This window comes from Desmodus rotundus, chromosome X (genome assembly GCF_022682495.2).
Source record: "Desmodus rotundus isolate HL8 chromosome X, HLdesRot8A.1, whole genome shotgun sequence".
Taxonomy (NCBI): domain Eukaryota; kingdom Metazoa; phylum Chordata; class Mammalia; order Chiroptera; family Phyllostomidae; genus Desmodus; species Desmodus rotundus.
The window spans coordinates 47,121,855-47,135,169 of record NC_071400.1 but is presented as its reverse complement, the minus strand read 5'-3'; the positions used below and the strand labels follow the sequence as shown (position 1 = coordinate 47,135,169).

General features: G+C 40.6%; 1 protein-coding gene across 1 annotated transcript in view; it reads left to right on the top strand.

Annotated features, from left to right (window-relative positions):
- GUCY2F (guanylate cyclase 2F, retinal) overlaps nucleotides 1-13,315 on the top strand; it is a 114,269-nt gene that overhangs the window by 88,074 nt on the left and 12,880 nt on the right. The window contains 5 exon segments of the mRNA XM_071220258.1: nucleotides 3,472-3,492; nucleotides 3,495-3,661; nucleotides 7,038-7,073; nucleotides 7,075-7,133; nucleotides 12,310-12,404. Of these exon segments, the coding sequence (XP_071076359.1) occupies nucleotides 3,472-3,492; nucleotides 3,495-3,661; nucleotides 7,038-7,073; nucleotides 7,075-7,133; nucleotides 12,310-12,404 (378 nt within the window).

Genomic DNA, 13,315 nt, shown 5'->3' with positions numbered 1-13,315 from the left:
TCCTAGAGAGCTAGTAGGCCCTGCAGGGCTCTGTGTGCAGGTGATTGTAGGTGTGGTCCCTGGCAGGCAGTCAGGCGGTTGATCAGCCAATCCAGCTGCTTTGGGTTTGGGATGAGCGTAGCCGGCAGATCCAGCCGCCTTCGGCTTGAGTCTCTCGGGAGGGCGCGGCCACCCTGGGACTGAGTCCAGAGGCACTCAGGTCTGTGGTTTTGGGCCTGTGGGTGGAGCAGCTAGCCTCTGCTCCAGATGCTCTCCCACCTGAGGTTTCAGGTGTGGGCCCCCAGTTCGCTAATCTGCATGCGCACAACCAGGCCTCAGGTGAGCGCTGGGGCTGCTCATCCCGACCTCGCAGTCCAGGGGCGGAGGGGGGAGGGGCACCAGGGGCCGAGGCTGCTGCCTAGAGTTCTCTAACTAGCCCCTGAGTTCCTCTATTTTCTTTTTCTTTTTGAGAAATTCTTTCTATTCACACCCCTCTGGTCCAAACAAGCACCTGGCTCCTCACAGCTCAGCGTGGCCCTCTCCCAAGACTCTTGCAGCAGCCCCTGCGCCTGGGCTGGGGCTTCTGCTGCCCTTGTCCTGTGCAGGTCCCGGGTCCCGGGGACCTTATTGTCCTTAAGCACTCTTCTTACTGTCAGATCTTTCAATGTCCTCTCTCTTTGGTCTCTGATCTTCATATATGCTGGAATACTGTTGGCTGTTCGCTCTGCTCCTCAGATCCACTAGGTATTTCCCTGGCGTTGAGGGGAAGTGGACCCGCTCCCACCTATGTTGCCGCCATCTTCCTCCCCCCTGTTTGCTGTTTTTATATGATGTATTATATTTATTGATTTGCGAATGTTGTACCTTCCTTGCATCCCTAGGATGAATCCCACTTGGTCATGGTGTATCATCTTTGTAATGTATTGCTGGATGCAGTTTGCCAATATTTTGTTGAGAACTTTAGCGTCTATGTTCATCAGTGCTATTGGCCTGAAGTTTTCTTTCTTTATTGTGTCTTTGTCTGGTTTTGGGATTAGGATGATGCTGGCTTCACAAAAACAGTTTGGGAGTCTTTCCTCATTTTGGATTTTTTCGAATAGTCTGTGAAGGATAGGGGTTAGCTCTTTCTTAAATGCTTTGAAGAATTCTCCTGTGAAACCATCTGGTCCAGGGCTTTTGTGTGTTGGGAGTTTTTTGATGACTGCTTCAATTTCCTTTGCTGTTATTGATCTGTTCAGGGTTTCTGCTTCTTCTTCATTCAGTTTTGGAAGATTATATTTTCCTAGAAATGTGTCCATTTCACCTAGGTTTTCAAATTTCTTGGCATACAGTTCTTCGTAGTAATTTCTTACAAGCCTTTGTATTTTTGTGTATCAGTTGTAATTTCTCCTGTATCATTTCTAATTGTGTTTATTTGGATCCTCTCCCTTTTTTTCTTGATGAGCCTACTTAATGGCTTGTTGATTTTGTTTATGTGTTCAAAGAACCAGCTCCTGGATTCATTGATCCTTAGAATTGTGCTTTTACTCTCTATGTCATTTAACTCTACTCTGATCTTGGTTGTTTTCTTCCTTCTGCTTGCTCTGGGCTGTCTCTGTTGTTGTTCCTCAAGTCTTGTAGGTTTAGTGTCAGGTTGTTTGTTTGAAATGTTTCTATCTTTTTAAGGTAGACCTATATTGCTATGAACTTCCCTCTCAGTATTGCTTTCGGTGTGTCCCATAGCTTTTGGGTTGTTGTGAGTTCGTTTTCATTTGTTTCCAGAAAGTTTTTTATTTCTTCCCTAATCTCGTTCTTGACCCATTCATTGTTTAATAGCATGCTCCTCAGTCTCCATGATTTTGGGTGTATTTGCTTTTTTCCTTTGGGGTTGGTTTCTAGTTTCAGTCCCTTGTGGTCAGAGAAAATGCTTGATATGATTTCAATTTTTCTGAATTTTTTAGGCTTGCTTTTTGTCCTATCATGTGGTTTATCTTTGAAAATATTCCATGTACCCTTGAAAAGAATGTGTATTTTGCTTCTTTGGGATGAAAATCTCTGTATATATCAGTTAAGTCCATTTCATCTAGGGTATTGTTAAGTGACAGTAAATTTTTCCTATCATATAGCATTTCCACGGTACCCATTGCCTTCCTCTGTGTAGGCAGGTATGCTTATTTGAGGTCATAGATCCTTTTCTCAAAGTGTACCAGGCAATGGAGGCCCTTATAGGAAATATGCTGAGGTAGAAAGTTCCATAAGTAACTAGGGTAATTGTTATTGGCTGTATTGGAAATCATGATGAGGGGCCTATTGCTGATTATGAAACTTTCTCTGGAGCTGAGTCATAGCCACTGTCCTAAGGCTTGTTTTAAGACTTATCATTTTGGTGATTTTGGTGATGATGAGATAGCTTGCACTTATTATCTACCAGGCACATTTTAAGTCCTTTGACATGTATTATTAAGTTTTTAGTCCTTAGATAATCCTATGAGGTAGGTAGTGTCATTATCCCTATTTTCCAGATAAAGATACTAAAGCACAGAGAGGTTAAGTGAGTTGCCCAAAGCCACACAGCTTATAAATGATACATATGTGATTCTAATCAAGACAGCATGTCTTCATAGTTTCATGCTCTTAAGCATTGAATTCATGAATACTGTTCTCTATGAGAACATGGATTTTAATTGGATCCAAAGTTGTACTAGAAGAGTCTGACTGTCAGGTTTCATAGAAGTCTTTTCAATTTACTGATCTTTTAGATTTATTTGAAAGGTTCTAACTTACTTTTCCAAGTCACCTAAAAGTGTGAGCACACTTCTGTGGGGAAGGCAAGGAGCACAGATTTATTTTCAGGTGTCCAGCTCTAATTCCCCCCTGAAAAGCAGTTGAAGCTTAGTACTGCTGCCCCTTATGTGGCATCACTAGGAGCGGAGATGGTAGCTGGTGGCAAAAGATGCAGTTCTCACAGCCAATGGGACTGCAAAACTAACTTTATCATATTAGCAAGACAAAGGAGAAGGCATGATCTCTTCTATCTTCTTTCTTTCCCTTTTCCTATACTTGATTTAAGGCTGCTCTAGCTCACTTACTTGAAATTATCTAGAGAAATATGCTTGGTGGGGGATCACCATGTGCACCTTTTCCCAGGAAGCTTCCTCATGGGCACCCACAGTCTTAGAAATCTCTCTTTTTCCCTTCCCCAGGAATTGTTTGGAGCCTGATAGTTCTCTAGGGCCAGCCAGGAGTTTGCAAAGTAGCTGCACTTATTTCAGAATTTATGGGTGTGTGACCTAGACATCAATAGTTTTTAAATAAAGTTCCCTAAGTGATTCTAATATGCAGCCAGGCCTGTGAACCACTGACAACCTCCTTGTCTTCCTTAATTTACAAAAAGAACACCTGACTCTCATCATACCCATTAAACACTGTGAAATACACACACAAACACACAAACACACCAGAAGTTATTTGCTTGCTAATTTTATCCCCCCCCCCCCCGCCCCAGTTTCCCAGGTAGAGACCATTGGAGATGCTTAAACGTGGTGGCCTCAGGCCTCTCAACAAGGAGTAGCAGTAAGCTTGAAGCTGAGATTGCAAACTTGTACCTAGATATCCTGAGCTCTGTGGATACCTTCAAGATTTGGTGTATGCCAGAGATGCCAGTCCAGATTCGAATAAGCCTGCACTCAGGTAACAATGACCAGTAAAGCAAAAGATGACATTCCCATATGTCTAAAGGGAAAACTAGAAAAGGAGGGAGAGGATATCACTTTCTTGATTATTAGAGGCTGGATTATCCAGGTGTCTAGTGTTGCATAATTCCTTCAATCCTACTTAAGTTTACTCTCTTCCCAGTGGGCAGCAGTCCTTCTTCAAAGTACGAAACCCTTTCAGTTTACCTTTCTTGTCAAAGCCAACATTTCCATCTTTGACTATATAATACACAATCAACGTGCATGTGTTGTATATAGGATAATTCACTTATTATTTAAAATCTCAACTCTTGAAGTATTTGTCTTCCACACTACTTCCAACTTGCTTGAATATCTTCAGGATTTCCCTTTCATTGTATCCTTCTTATCTACTTTCACAAATTCACAGGTATCCTGACAAATATCTCACTTGATGTCACATATATCTCAAGTAGTAGCCCTTCTTGCTTTATCATTGCTTTACTCTTCTAGGCTCCTTTTCTTCCCCCATCCTTTTTACCCATTTCCTACTAAATTTCTTAAAAGTGATTGATACTCATTATACCATTTCTTCAGTATCTACTTCCTCTTTTGCCCCTTTGTAATCTGGTTTCAGCCCTCACCACTTTTCCCAGTCCTAGTCTGCTCATAAGTCTGCAACAATTGATATTCTTGACAGTCCTTCCTAAAACTTTCCTCAGTTGGATTTTCTGACATGCTCTTCACTCACTGAAAGATTCTTCTCCATTTCATTTCCTCTCTTAGCAAGTCCTGCTCACTAACTGTGGCTGTTTCCATGTTTTCTGCAAAGCTGTGAGCAATGGTCTTCTTGCTCTCTGCACATTCTAACCTCTAATTCATTCTGAACCCATTGCAACCTGGCTTTCATTTTCTACTATTGTCTGATAATCTCTTCCATGTCCATCTGTCACTTAGATATTGATATTGCGTAGGGTTTTTTCATTTATCCATTGTTTTTCTCTCCTTATATACTCTTCCAATTTTGTGTTTATTATTTAACTACTACTTGTGTGCTGACGACTTCCAACTCCACAACTTCAGCATATGTCTTCTTTCTTAAGCTTTATCCTTTTATATCAAAATCGCTGCTAACATTTCCACCTGAGTGTTCCACATGGACATCAGTCTTAACACATCCAAAAGAAAATTATTTTTTCCCACATGAACTTCCTCTTCTTTTTGTTTTTATTCTCAATTTTAATTGGTGGTATCACCATTCACCTTCTTATTTCCATTAGCCTTGGGAGTCATTTTCTTTGACTCCTCCCTCACTCTGACCTTCACCATTCAACCAACTAGTGAGTCTTGAATATTCTACCTTTAAAACATTTCTTCAATATGTCTTGTCTCTCCTTGACTCTCAGTACTCAAGCCTAGTCTACCAGCATCTCTTGCCTGGATCATTGCAAAAGCATCTTTTTGCTTCCACTCCTCTTTCTATCCATCCTTCTCATAGTCATTAGCATAATCTGTGCTTGTTTGTCTGTTTTTCCACTAAACTATATGCTTCTTCATGGATGGAATCATATCTTACTCATATTTGTATTCTGAATGCTTAGCACATTGTAGGTATTCAATATTTTTCTTTCAAAGAAAAGCATTCATATCTCATTTGTACTTCAGTTTCACATCTCCAAACCCCCCTCCCTTAGCGTATGTCTTTTTGGTTGATTCACCATTCTTTGAATTGAACATATCTAAAACTTCAAGTCACCTTTCCCCACAAATCAGCATAAGCTCATAAGCCCATGCCAGTTTCCTCATGGTTGTCAATCAGATAGCCAACAAGTCTTGTTGATTCCCCTTTCACAAGTTTCTTTTACCATCTCTTTGGGCCCCCCAACCATCATCATTTCCTTTCTAGTACTCACAACATTGTGATTGGATTAATGAAACAGCCACCTAACAGGTTTCCCTGCTTATACTTTCTCCCCTTTCAATGCATTCTATATAATGGTCTGAGGGGGGAAAAAAGAAAAGAAAAATAAATTTTCATCATCTAATTCTTTGTTCAAACTTATCTAGTGGTTCAAGATCTTACAGTTTGTACAACCCAATATCCAACCTTGTCTGCAGTTTCTCCCTAGCCACCTGAACTACACAGACTGGTTTCTCTATGAGCTTCCCAAAATTCCATGCTCAATCCCAACCAAAAACCTTTGATTCTTGTCCCTTTTCTCCTATTCAAATCCTACCTACCCATCAAGATCCAAGTCAAATTCTACCTTCTCCACTGAATGCTTCTTGACTGAATCAAATCCTAATACCCCACCCCCTCTTCTAAACTATTACAGCACTTCTGCCTATAGTATTTATCTTGTCTCAACCATACATTGTTTTGGGTTGTTAGTTAATTGCTTCCTGTTTAGTAATCTCTTTTTTTTTTCAATTAAACTATAATCTCCTGGAGAACTGAGATTATATGTTACACTTTTTATTCTCCTAGGTGCCTAGCTCAGTGCTCAGTGAATCCTTCTGAATGGGTGAGAAATTAATTAAAATGAAAAACATAGGTTTCTTAGTTCTTAATTTTATTCTTAAAAATTAAAGTTCAGATAGAACTTTTGGAAGCAAAAACATTAATTACTTTCTGTAACTTAGGAAACAGCAAAAAAAATAATAATGCTGAGCAATTTTAATGTAGAAACTGTGTAGAAATCAAAAAGGTGAATGTGGGGGACTTCCTAGATACTCCTGAACTAGATTTTCAGTATGGTTGCTGAAGTTTTTTCAAGTAATGTCAACTCAGTGAACCTAATATAACCTAAAATGGTTATATTAAAGTGTAAGAACAAAAACACTCTAAGTGCAAATAGAAAATATTCTTGGATCATCTCTATATACTGCTGTTTCATGCCCCTGATACAAATGCTTAAAGTCAACTCTACTTTTTAAATTTTAAAACTGTCTTAGCAATAATTTTCCTGGTAGATACAGTTTGAGAGATATATAGCCCTATGGCATTCCTTCCTCCAACACAAAGGCACAAGAAAGTGTCGCATTTTTTCCTTGCAATAAACATGTTTTGATTCTGAGTCCCTGAGCAGGATTTTCTGGTTTGAGTTTGATGCTTATTTGTCCCTGTTGACAGATATAAGCATCTTGAGTATAAATGTTGTTTGCTTGAGTATAACTGTTATTTATAAAGGTATACATAAGGGTAGTCATGTCTGCATCATTATAAACTTGCTTCTCATAGGGCAAAGAGTTTCTTACTCATTATAAGACTTCTTACAAATTCCCAGAGCTATTTGGTGGAAACTTTATTCTTTTATGCAGCTACATTTCTTCCCTGGTAAGTGCTCCTCTATTAGAGTTGTATGCATACCTGTTGATTGTAATCCCAACTTCCTACTACTCTACAAGGCCCATTTTTGCTGGAGTGGTGGGCCTCACCATGCCAGATACTGCTTGTCAGAGACACTGTGAACACAGCTTCTTGTATGGAATCAACAGGGTTACATGAATACCTATAGCAGGATGGATGGGGTGGTTATCTCCTACTTTTGGGAAAGAAATTCTTTCTCAAGAGAGGAGGAAATGAGCAGGGTACTTGGTGTTTTGATGTTTTAAAGACAAATAAAAGATAATTTGAGAAGATTAAGGAGATTTAACACATATTTCCTGGTCTCTTATGGCAAACCAGTAGGGGGTGATGTTGGATTTAACATACAATGTTCTTGGTCTAGAAATGAACCTGTAGCCAAGTGACATTGAAACACCAAGTATTTGATCAAGACAACTAAAAAAAATCTTTGGATAAAGGAAAAAAACTGGCTAGCTTGGTGGGTTTAGGGGAGTCATATTGGAAAAAGAAATAGCTAAGGAACTGACATTTTTAGTTTTTCAACTAGTTTGTGGAGACACATGCAGAGCTAGTTGCTTCCTAGCCAGCTCCCTCCTAGGCTGCTCTAGTCTTCTTTGAAAACTAATTAGGCCCCTTGAGTTCTGGTTTCATCAAATAGGTCCCTTGAAGTTAGCTACCAATAATCTCTCAACCTAAGGAGCTTGGGATTCTGAAATAATTAATTCCAACTTGCCTGTACATAAAACCTTTAGCTTCTATCAAAATATCCATGGTATCAATGATACCACTCCTTTCATCCTTCTTTGAGAAGAAAACTTACAAACTGTCATGACATTGGTCTCCTTCCAGAAACTTTTTCTTGTTTATGTACTGCTACTACTAAGGCAATGTCAGAATCACAGTTTGCCTTTACCTATATCCTGGCTGAGCAAAGCAATTTGTTCATGCTAGTATGGGAAGAACAGAGATTTTTATATATAGTTTTTCATGGTTTTTATATTTAAAAAATACTTAGGCCCTTAGCATCCCTGGCTTTGGCAGTTGCCAGGCAAGACAGCTCTTGCCAAATTTCAGCAATATACACAAACTAGTCCCTGATGATAGGGTGGACTATATCACAGTCATGATGCCCTGTCTGATCCCACTCCTTGTGACTCATGTACAGAAACAGGCTTGCAAAATGAGTCCAGTCTTAGTCAATCTAGTCTATGCAGCCATGATTATGGAGGCAGCATGGAACTTAGAAGCTGTTGTCAGACATCTTTTCTGACACCTGAAAAAGTCTTCAAACTCTACAGATATGACCAAGTCCATGGATATAGCCATCCAAGAACTACTAAGCATATGACTTTGCTTTTGAAGTGCAACTCAAGATGAAGTGAAATTGATCATGGAACTGCAACACAGATTGGCACAGTAGCATGGACTGATGTAAGCTTGTAGAAGATTAAAGTCATATTCTGGTCTGCACCAAGGAAACTCTACACATTTCACATTGAATATATAGAACTGAGAGCAGAAATTGAATTTTCAGATTTATACTCGCCCAATGATCAGCTAGGAAGAAGAAAATGGAATGAATCGTACACATAAGGTATTTATTAAGCACTGATTATGCAAGGAAGGCATTAGGAGGGATAACAGAAATATATACATGTGGTCTTTTCACTAAAGGAGCTGGTTAGTGTGCTCATCTGGAAGCTAATAACTAAAATGTGGCATTAAACTCTACACCTGATTGAATGTCTATAAAGAGGTAGCCTCTAACCTCATTTTGGATATGAGACTGGGGGATATCACAGGTCTATTAAAAAATCAACTTCATCTGTACCTCATTTGTGGCCAGTTGTATCTATTTTTTTCTTCTTTTTTAAAATATATTTATTGATTATGCTGTTACAGTTGTCCCACTTCTCCCCCCTCACTCCACTCCAACCTGCCCACCCTCTCCCTCCCACATTCCCCCCCTATAGTTCATGTCCATGGGTCATACTTATAAGTTCTTTGTCTTCTACATTTCCTACACTATTCTTACCCTCCCCCTGTCTATTTTCCACCTATCATTTATGCTACTTATTCTCTGTACCTTCCCCCCCTCCCACTCCCCTGTTGATAACCCTCCATGTGAGCTCCATTTCTGTGGTTCTGTCCCTGTTCTGGTTGTTTGCTTAGTTTGCTTTTGTTTATGTTCTAGGTGTGGTTGTTAATAACTGTGAGTTTGCTGTCATTCTTACTGTTCATATTTTTTATCTTCTTTTTCTTAGATAAATCCCTTTAACATTTCATATAATAAGGGCTGGGTGATGATGAACTCCTTTAACTTGACCTTATCTGAGAAGCACTTTATCTTCCCTTCCATTCTAAATGAAAGCTTTGCTGGATAGAGCAATCTTGGATATAGGTCCTTGGGTTTCCTGACTTCAAATACTTCTTTCCTCTTTCCAGCCCCTTCTTGCCTGCAAGGTTTCTTTTGAGAAATCAGCTGATAGTCTAATGGGCACTTCTTTGCAGGTAACTGTCTCCTTTTCTCTGGCTTCTTTTAGGATTCTCTCCTTATCTTTAATCTTGAGTAACTTAATGATGATGTGCCTTGATGTGTTTGTCTTTGGTTCCCACTTCTTTGGGACTCTCTGGGCTTCCTGGACTTCCTAGAAGTCTATTTCCTTTGCCAGATGAGGGAAGTTCTCCTTCATTATTTGTTCAAATAAGTTTTCAATTTTTTGTTCTTCCTCTTCTCCTTCTAGCACCCCTATAATTCAGATGTTGGAACATTTCAAGATGTCCTGGAGGTTCCTAAGCCTCTCCTCATTTTTCCCAATTCTTGTTTCTTCATTCTTTTCTGGTTGGATGTTTCTTTCTTCCTTCTGGTCCACACCGTTGATTTGAGTCCCAGTTTCCTTCGCCTCACTATTGGTTCCCTATACATTTTCCTTTGTCTCTCTTAGCATAGCCTTCATTTTTTCATCTAGTTTTCTACCAAATTCAACCAATTCTGTGAGCTTCTTGATTACCAGTGTTTTGAACTGTGCATCTGATAGGTTGGCTATCTGTTCGCTGCTTAGTTTAATTATTTCTGGAGCTTTGAAGTGTTCTGTCATTTGTGTCATTTTTTTTTTTTTTTTGTCTTGGTACTTCTGTTACATAGAGGGGCAGAGCCTTAGGTATTCCCTGGGGCGGGGTAACGCTCGTCGCTGTGCTGTGACGCTGTATGTGGGGGAGGGGCCGAGAGGGAGCAATGGTGCTTGCTCCACTCTCTGTCGGATTTTAGTCACTCCCTCTGCTACCCACAATCAAATTGGGCCCCTCTGGTGCTGGTTCCCGAGTGGGTGGGCTTGTGCATGCCCTAGGCCCCTGTGGGTCTCTCCAACGACCTCTCCCATGAGGCTGGGAGTTTCTCCTGCTGCCACCCCAACCCCCACGGGTGTTTTCAATCAGAGATTTGAGGCTTTATTTACCCCGTGCTGGAGCCCTGGGTTGCCCGGTCTGCTTCTCCCCCCGCTGTTCATCCGGGTTTATCTACACGTGAATGTGGGGCCATGGGCCTGCTACCCGCCGCTCTGCCTGCCCCATTCTCCACCACTCTGAGTCCGGGCCTCTCAGTTTATCTGTGCACGAATGTAGGGCCGCAGGGTCTGCTAGTGATCAGACTGCCTGCCCTGTTCGTCCCACACTCCGCCAGTCTCAGTCCCGCCATGGCCACTTGAGTCCTCTCCGCCCCGGCTGCCCGTCTCCGCCCCTCCTACTGGTCTGGATGAATGTTTATTTTTTATCTCCTTGGTGTCGGACTTCCTTGCCCTTCAATTTTCTGTCAATTCTGGTTGTGCGAGGAGGCGCAGTGTGTCTACCTATGCCGCCATCTTGGTTCTCCCATCCAGTTGTATCTATTGATACTAGAATGGATGTGACTACTGACACAGCTCTGGAGTGGTCCTCCTTGCCACACAACTAGATGGTGGCCTGAATCAGCTAGCACTCTTTTTCTCTCTTTTAAAACATTTTTTCCATTCTTTTTTTAAATCCATGACTACCCAAGGAGTTGCTTATTGATTTTGGAAACAGGGAAAGGGAGGGAGAGAGAGAGGGACATAAACATCGATCAGTTGCCTCTTGCATGCACTCCGACCTTGGGAACAAACCCACAACCTAGGCATGTGTCCTGACTAGGAGTTGATCTTTTGGTTTATTGATGACACTCAAACCGAGTCTCACCTGTCAGGGCTCTCTCTCGAGTGGTGTATTTCCCACCAGTAGGATTAGTCTACTGAAAGTCTCCCTCACAAACAGATGCTAGTGAAATGGCACACATAGGGTTTGCTAGGGCCATACTAGATGATCATATGACTTTTAGGTACAAGACAACCCTTTTTGAGCAGATGGTCTGAGTGCCCATGAGTTAGTGAGGAAGACACCAACAACACTACTGAGATATCAAAAGAAGGAAAGTCATTGTGAGTAAACATAGCAGAAATTTCTTCCAGTTCTTTTCAGCCATGCCTTCCAACTTAGGTTGTATTAAGCTTCTAAAAGAATTACCTTCTTAAGTGTGTATGAGAATAAGTTTTGGACTTTTATTTAAGACTCAACTTGAACAAGGTCTTAACTGCATAGGATGACAGTTTTCAGGAAGGTCAAGGATTCTGCTTTAGTTAATAAATGGTTTTTCTTTACCAAGGAATTATACTTAGTTTCCAACAAAAATTTTTACTCATAGTTCCCCATGTAAAACTCTTACCCTAGGTTGGGATCATTAGTTGGAAAATAATACATTCATGTGTGTACACAGCTAGATGTACCCACTCAAAAGACAACTATAAATATACAGTAGGCACAAAATGTTGACAGAGGTCTTGGGTCACATCTCATTGATTTTTAAATTTACGTACAGCAATATTGAAAGATAGCTATATGGATGTGTATGGAAAGTCACTCTTTTGCCTCTTAAGTAGAATATGTAAACCTTGGGAGTTCAGCCCTGGCAGCAACCTGTGAGAGGCTGCTTGAAATATCACTTCCCTCAGAGGAGGTCACATTTCAGCCAAGAATACAGGTAGTTTCTCCACCTCTACCCTAGAGTTAAATTAACACCTTTCTATTGTGTGACCTTTCATCTAAGGTGATGTTTAGGAGCTGATAGGTGCCACAGCCTTATTTGGGCCTGGTGAGGGAGGCCATAACTCCCTCCTCCTCCTCCTGTGAGACCCCAGCTGAAACTCTCTCAGGGACTTTATTTAGAGTCTAGTTCATTTAGAAGTGGGGGCATTTATTACATTAATATTTTCTCATTGATTTTACCTGAAAGGATCTAAAGTCATGCCTTTCTTTATTTTACAGCTTATTGCATTCATGTTAGTTGTTGCACTGTGACAATTCTTCAAGCTCTGAGTGAGAGAGATGAAGTGGAGCTTCAAGGAAGGACAGAGATCAAGGTATAATGCCCTTCCCTTTTGTGAGTCAAACCACTTGCACACACCTGCTTCTGGAGAGGTCATGGTCTGCTGAAAGAGTTTACCTGGGTGTCTGAGACTAAGATCTATAATTTGGGCAGAATTTTCAGCCCTATTTGTGGTTCCCAAAATATTGTTCCTTTTTGCCTCAGTTTTCTTCTCTTTAAAATATGGCTACAGTGAGTAAGATTGTTAAAACTCCTGCATTTTCCAGACTGTGAGTTGACTCTTTCTTAAATAGTTGCCTGGAATTTGGCTTTCCAAGAGCTGCACTATTATCTACATTTTTAAACTTCCATTTTGTTTTCTTTGGCAGTGCCAGATATTGTTCCATAAGCTACATTATTGGTGAGTTTGGGTTTTCTATTTGCCTGATCAGTCCCCACCCTTTCTGACTTTTTGTCTCCACCATTGATCCCTGTTATGTCTTGCTCCAAGGATCAGGATGAATAAAGTCAGTTCCTATGAAAGACAAACATTTGGTACCAACTTTTCTCTGTTGGGACTATCCCTTGATCTAAGATTCAGGATTAAAATAATTTTCTGGGTTTTTTGTTTGTTTGTTTTGCTATTTCCACTGGATTTTTTTCCATCTTCCTCTGGGTGACTCCAGGAACTCTAGATGCCCCAACTGTAAGAGACTCTCAAGATCTGATAATCTAACTCCTTCATTTTTAGATCAAGAACCAAGGCTCAGAGAAATGAAATAATTTGATTAGTGTCATACAGTCAACTGTTAGAAGAATCAAGCCAAAACTCAGGAAACCGGACTTCCCATTCAGTACCCTTTCTATGATAACACTGCGCATGAAAGTTATTTCCTCAGTGATTATTCTTAGCCAAAGCAAAACCTGGGCACTGGGAAATGCACAATTTGTTTCTGCCATTGGCAT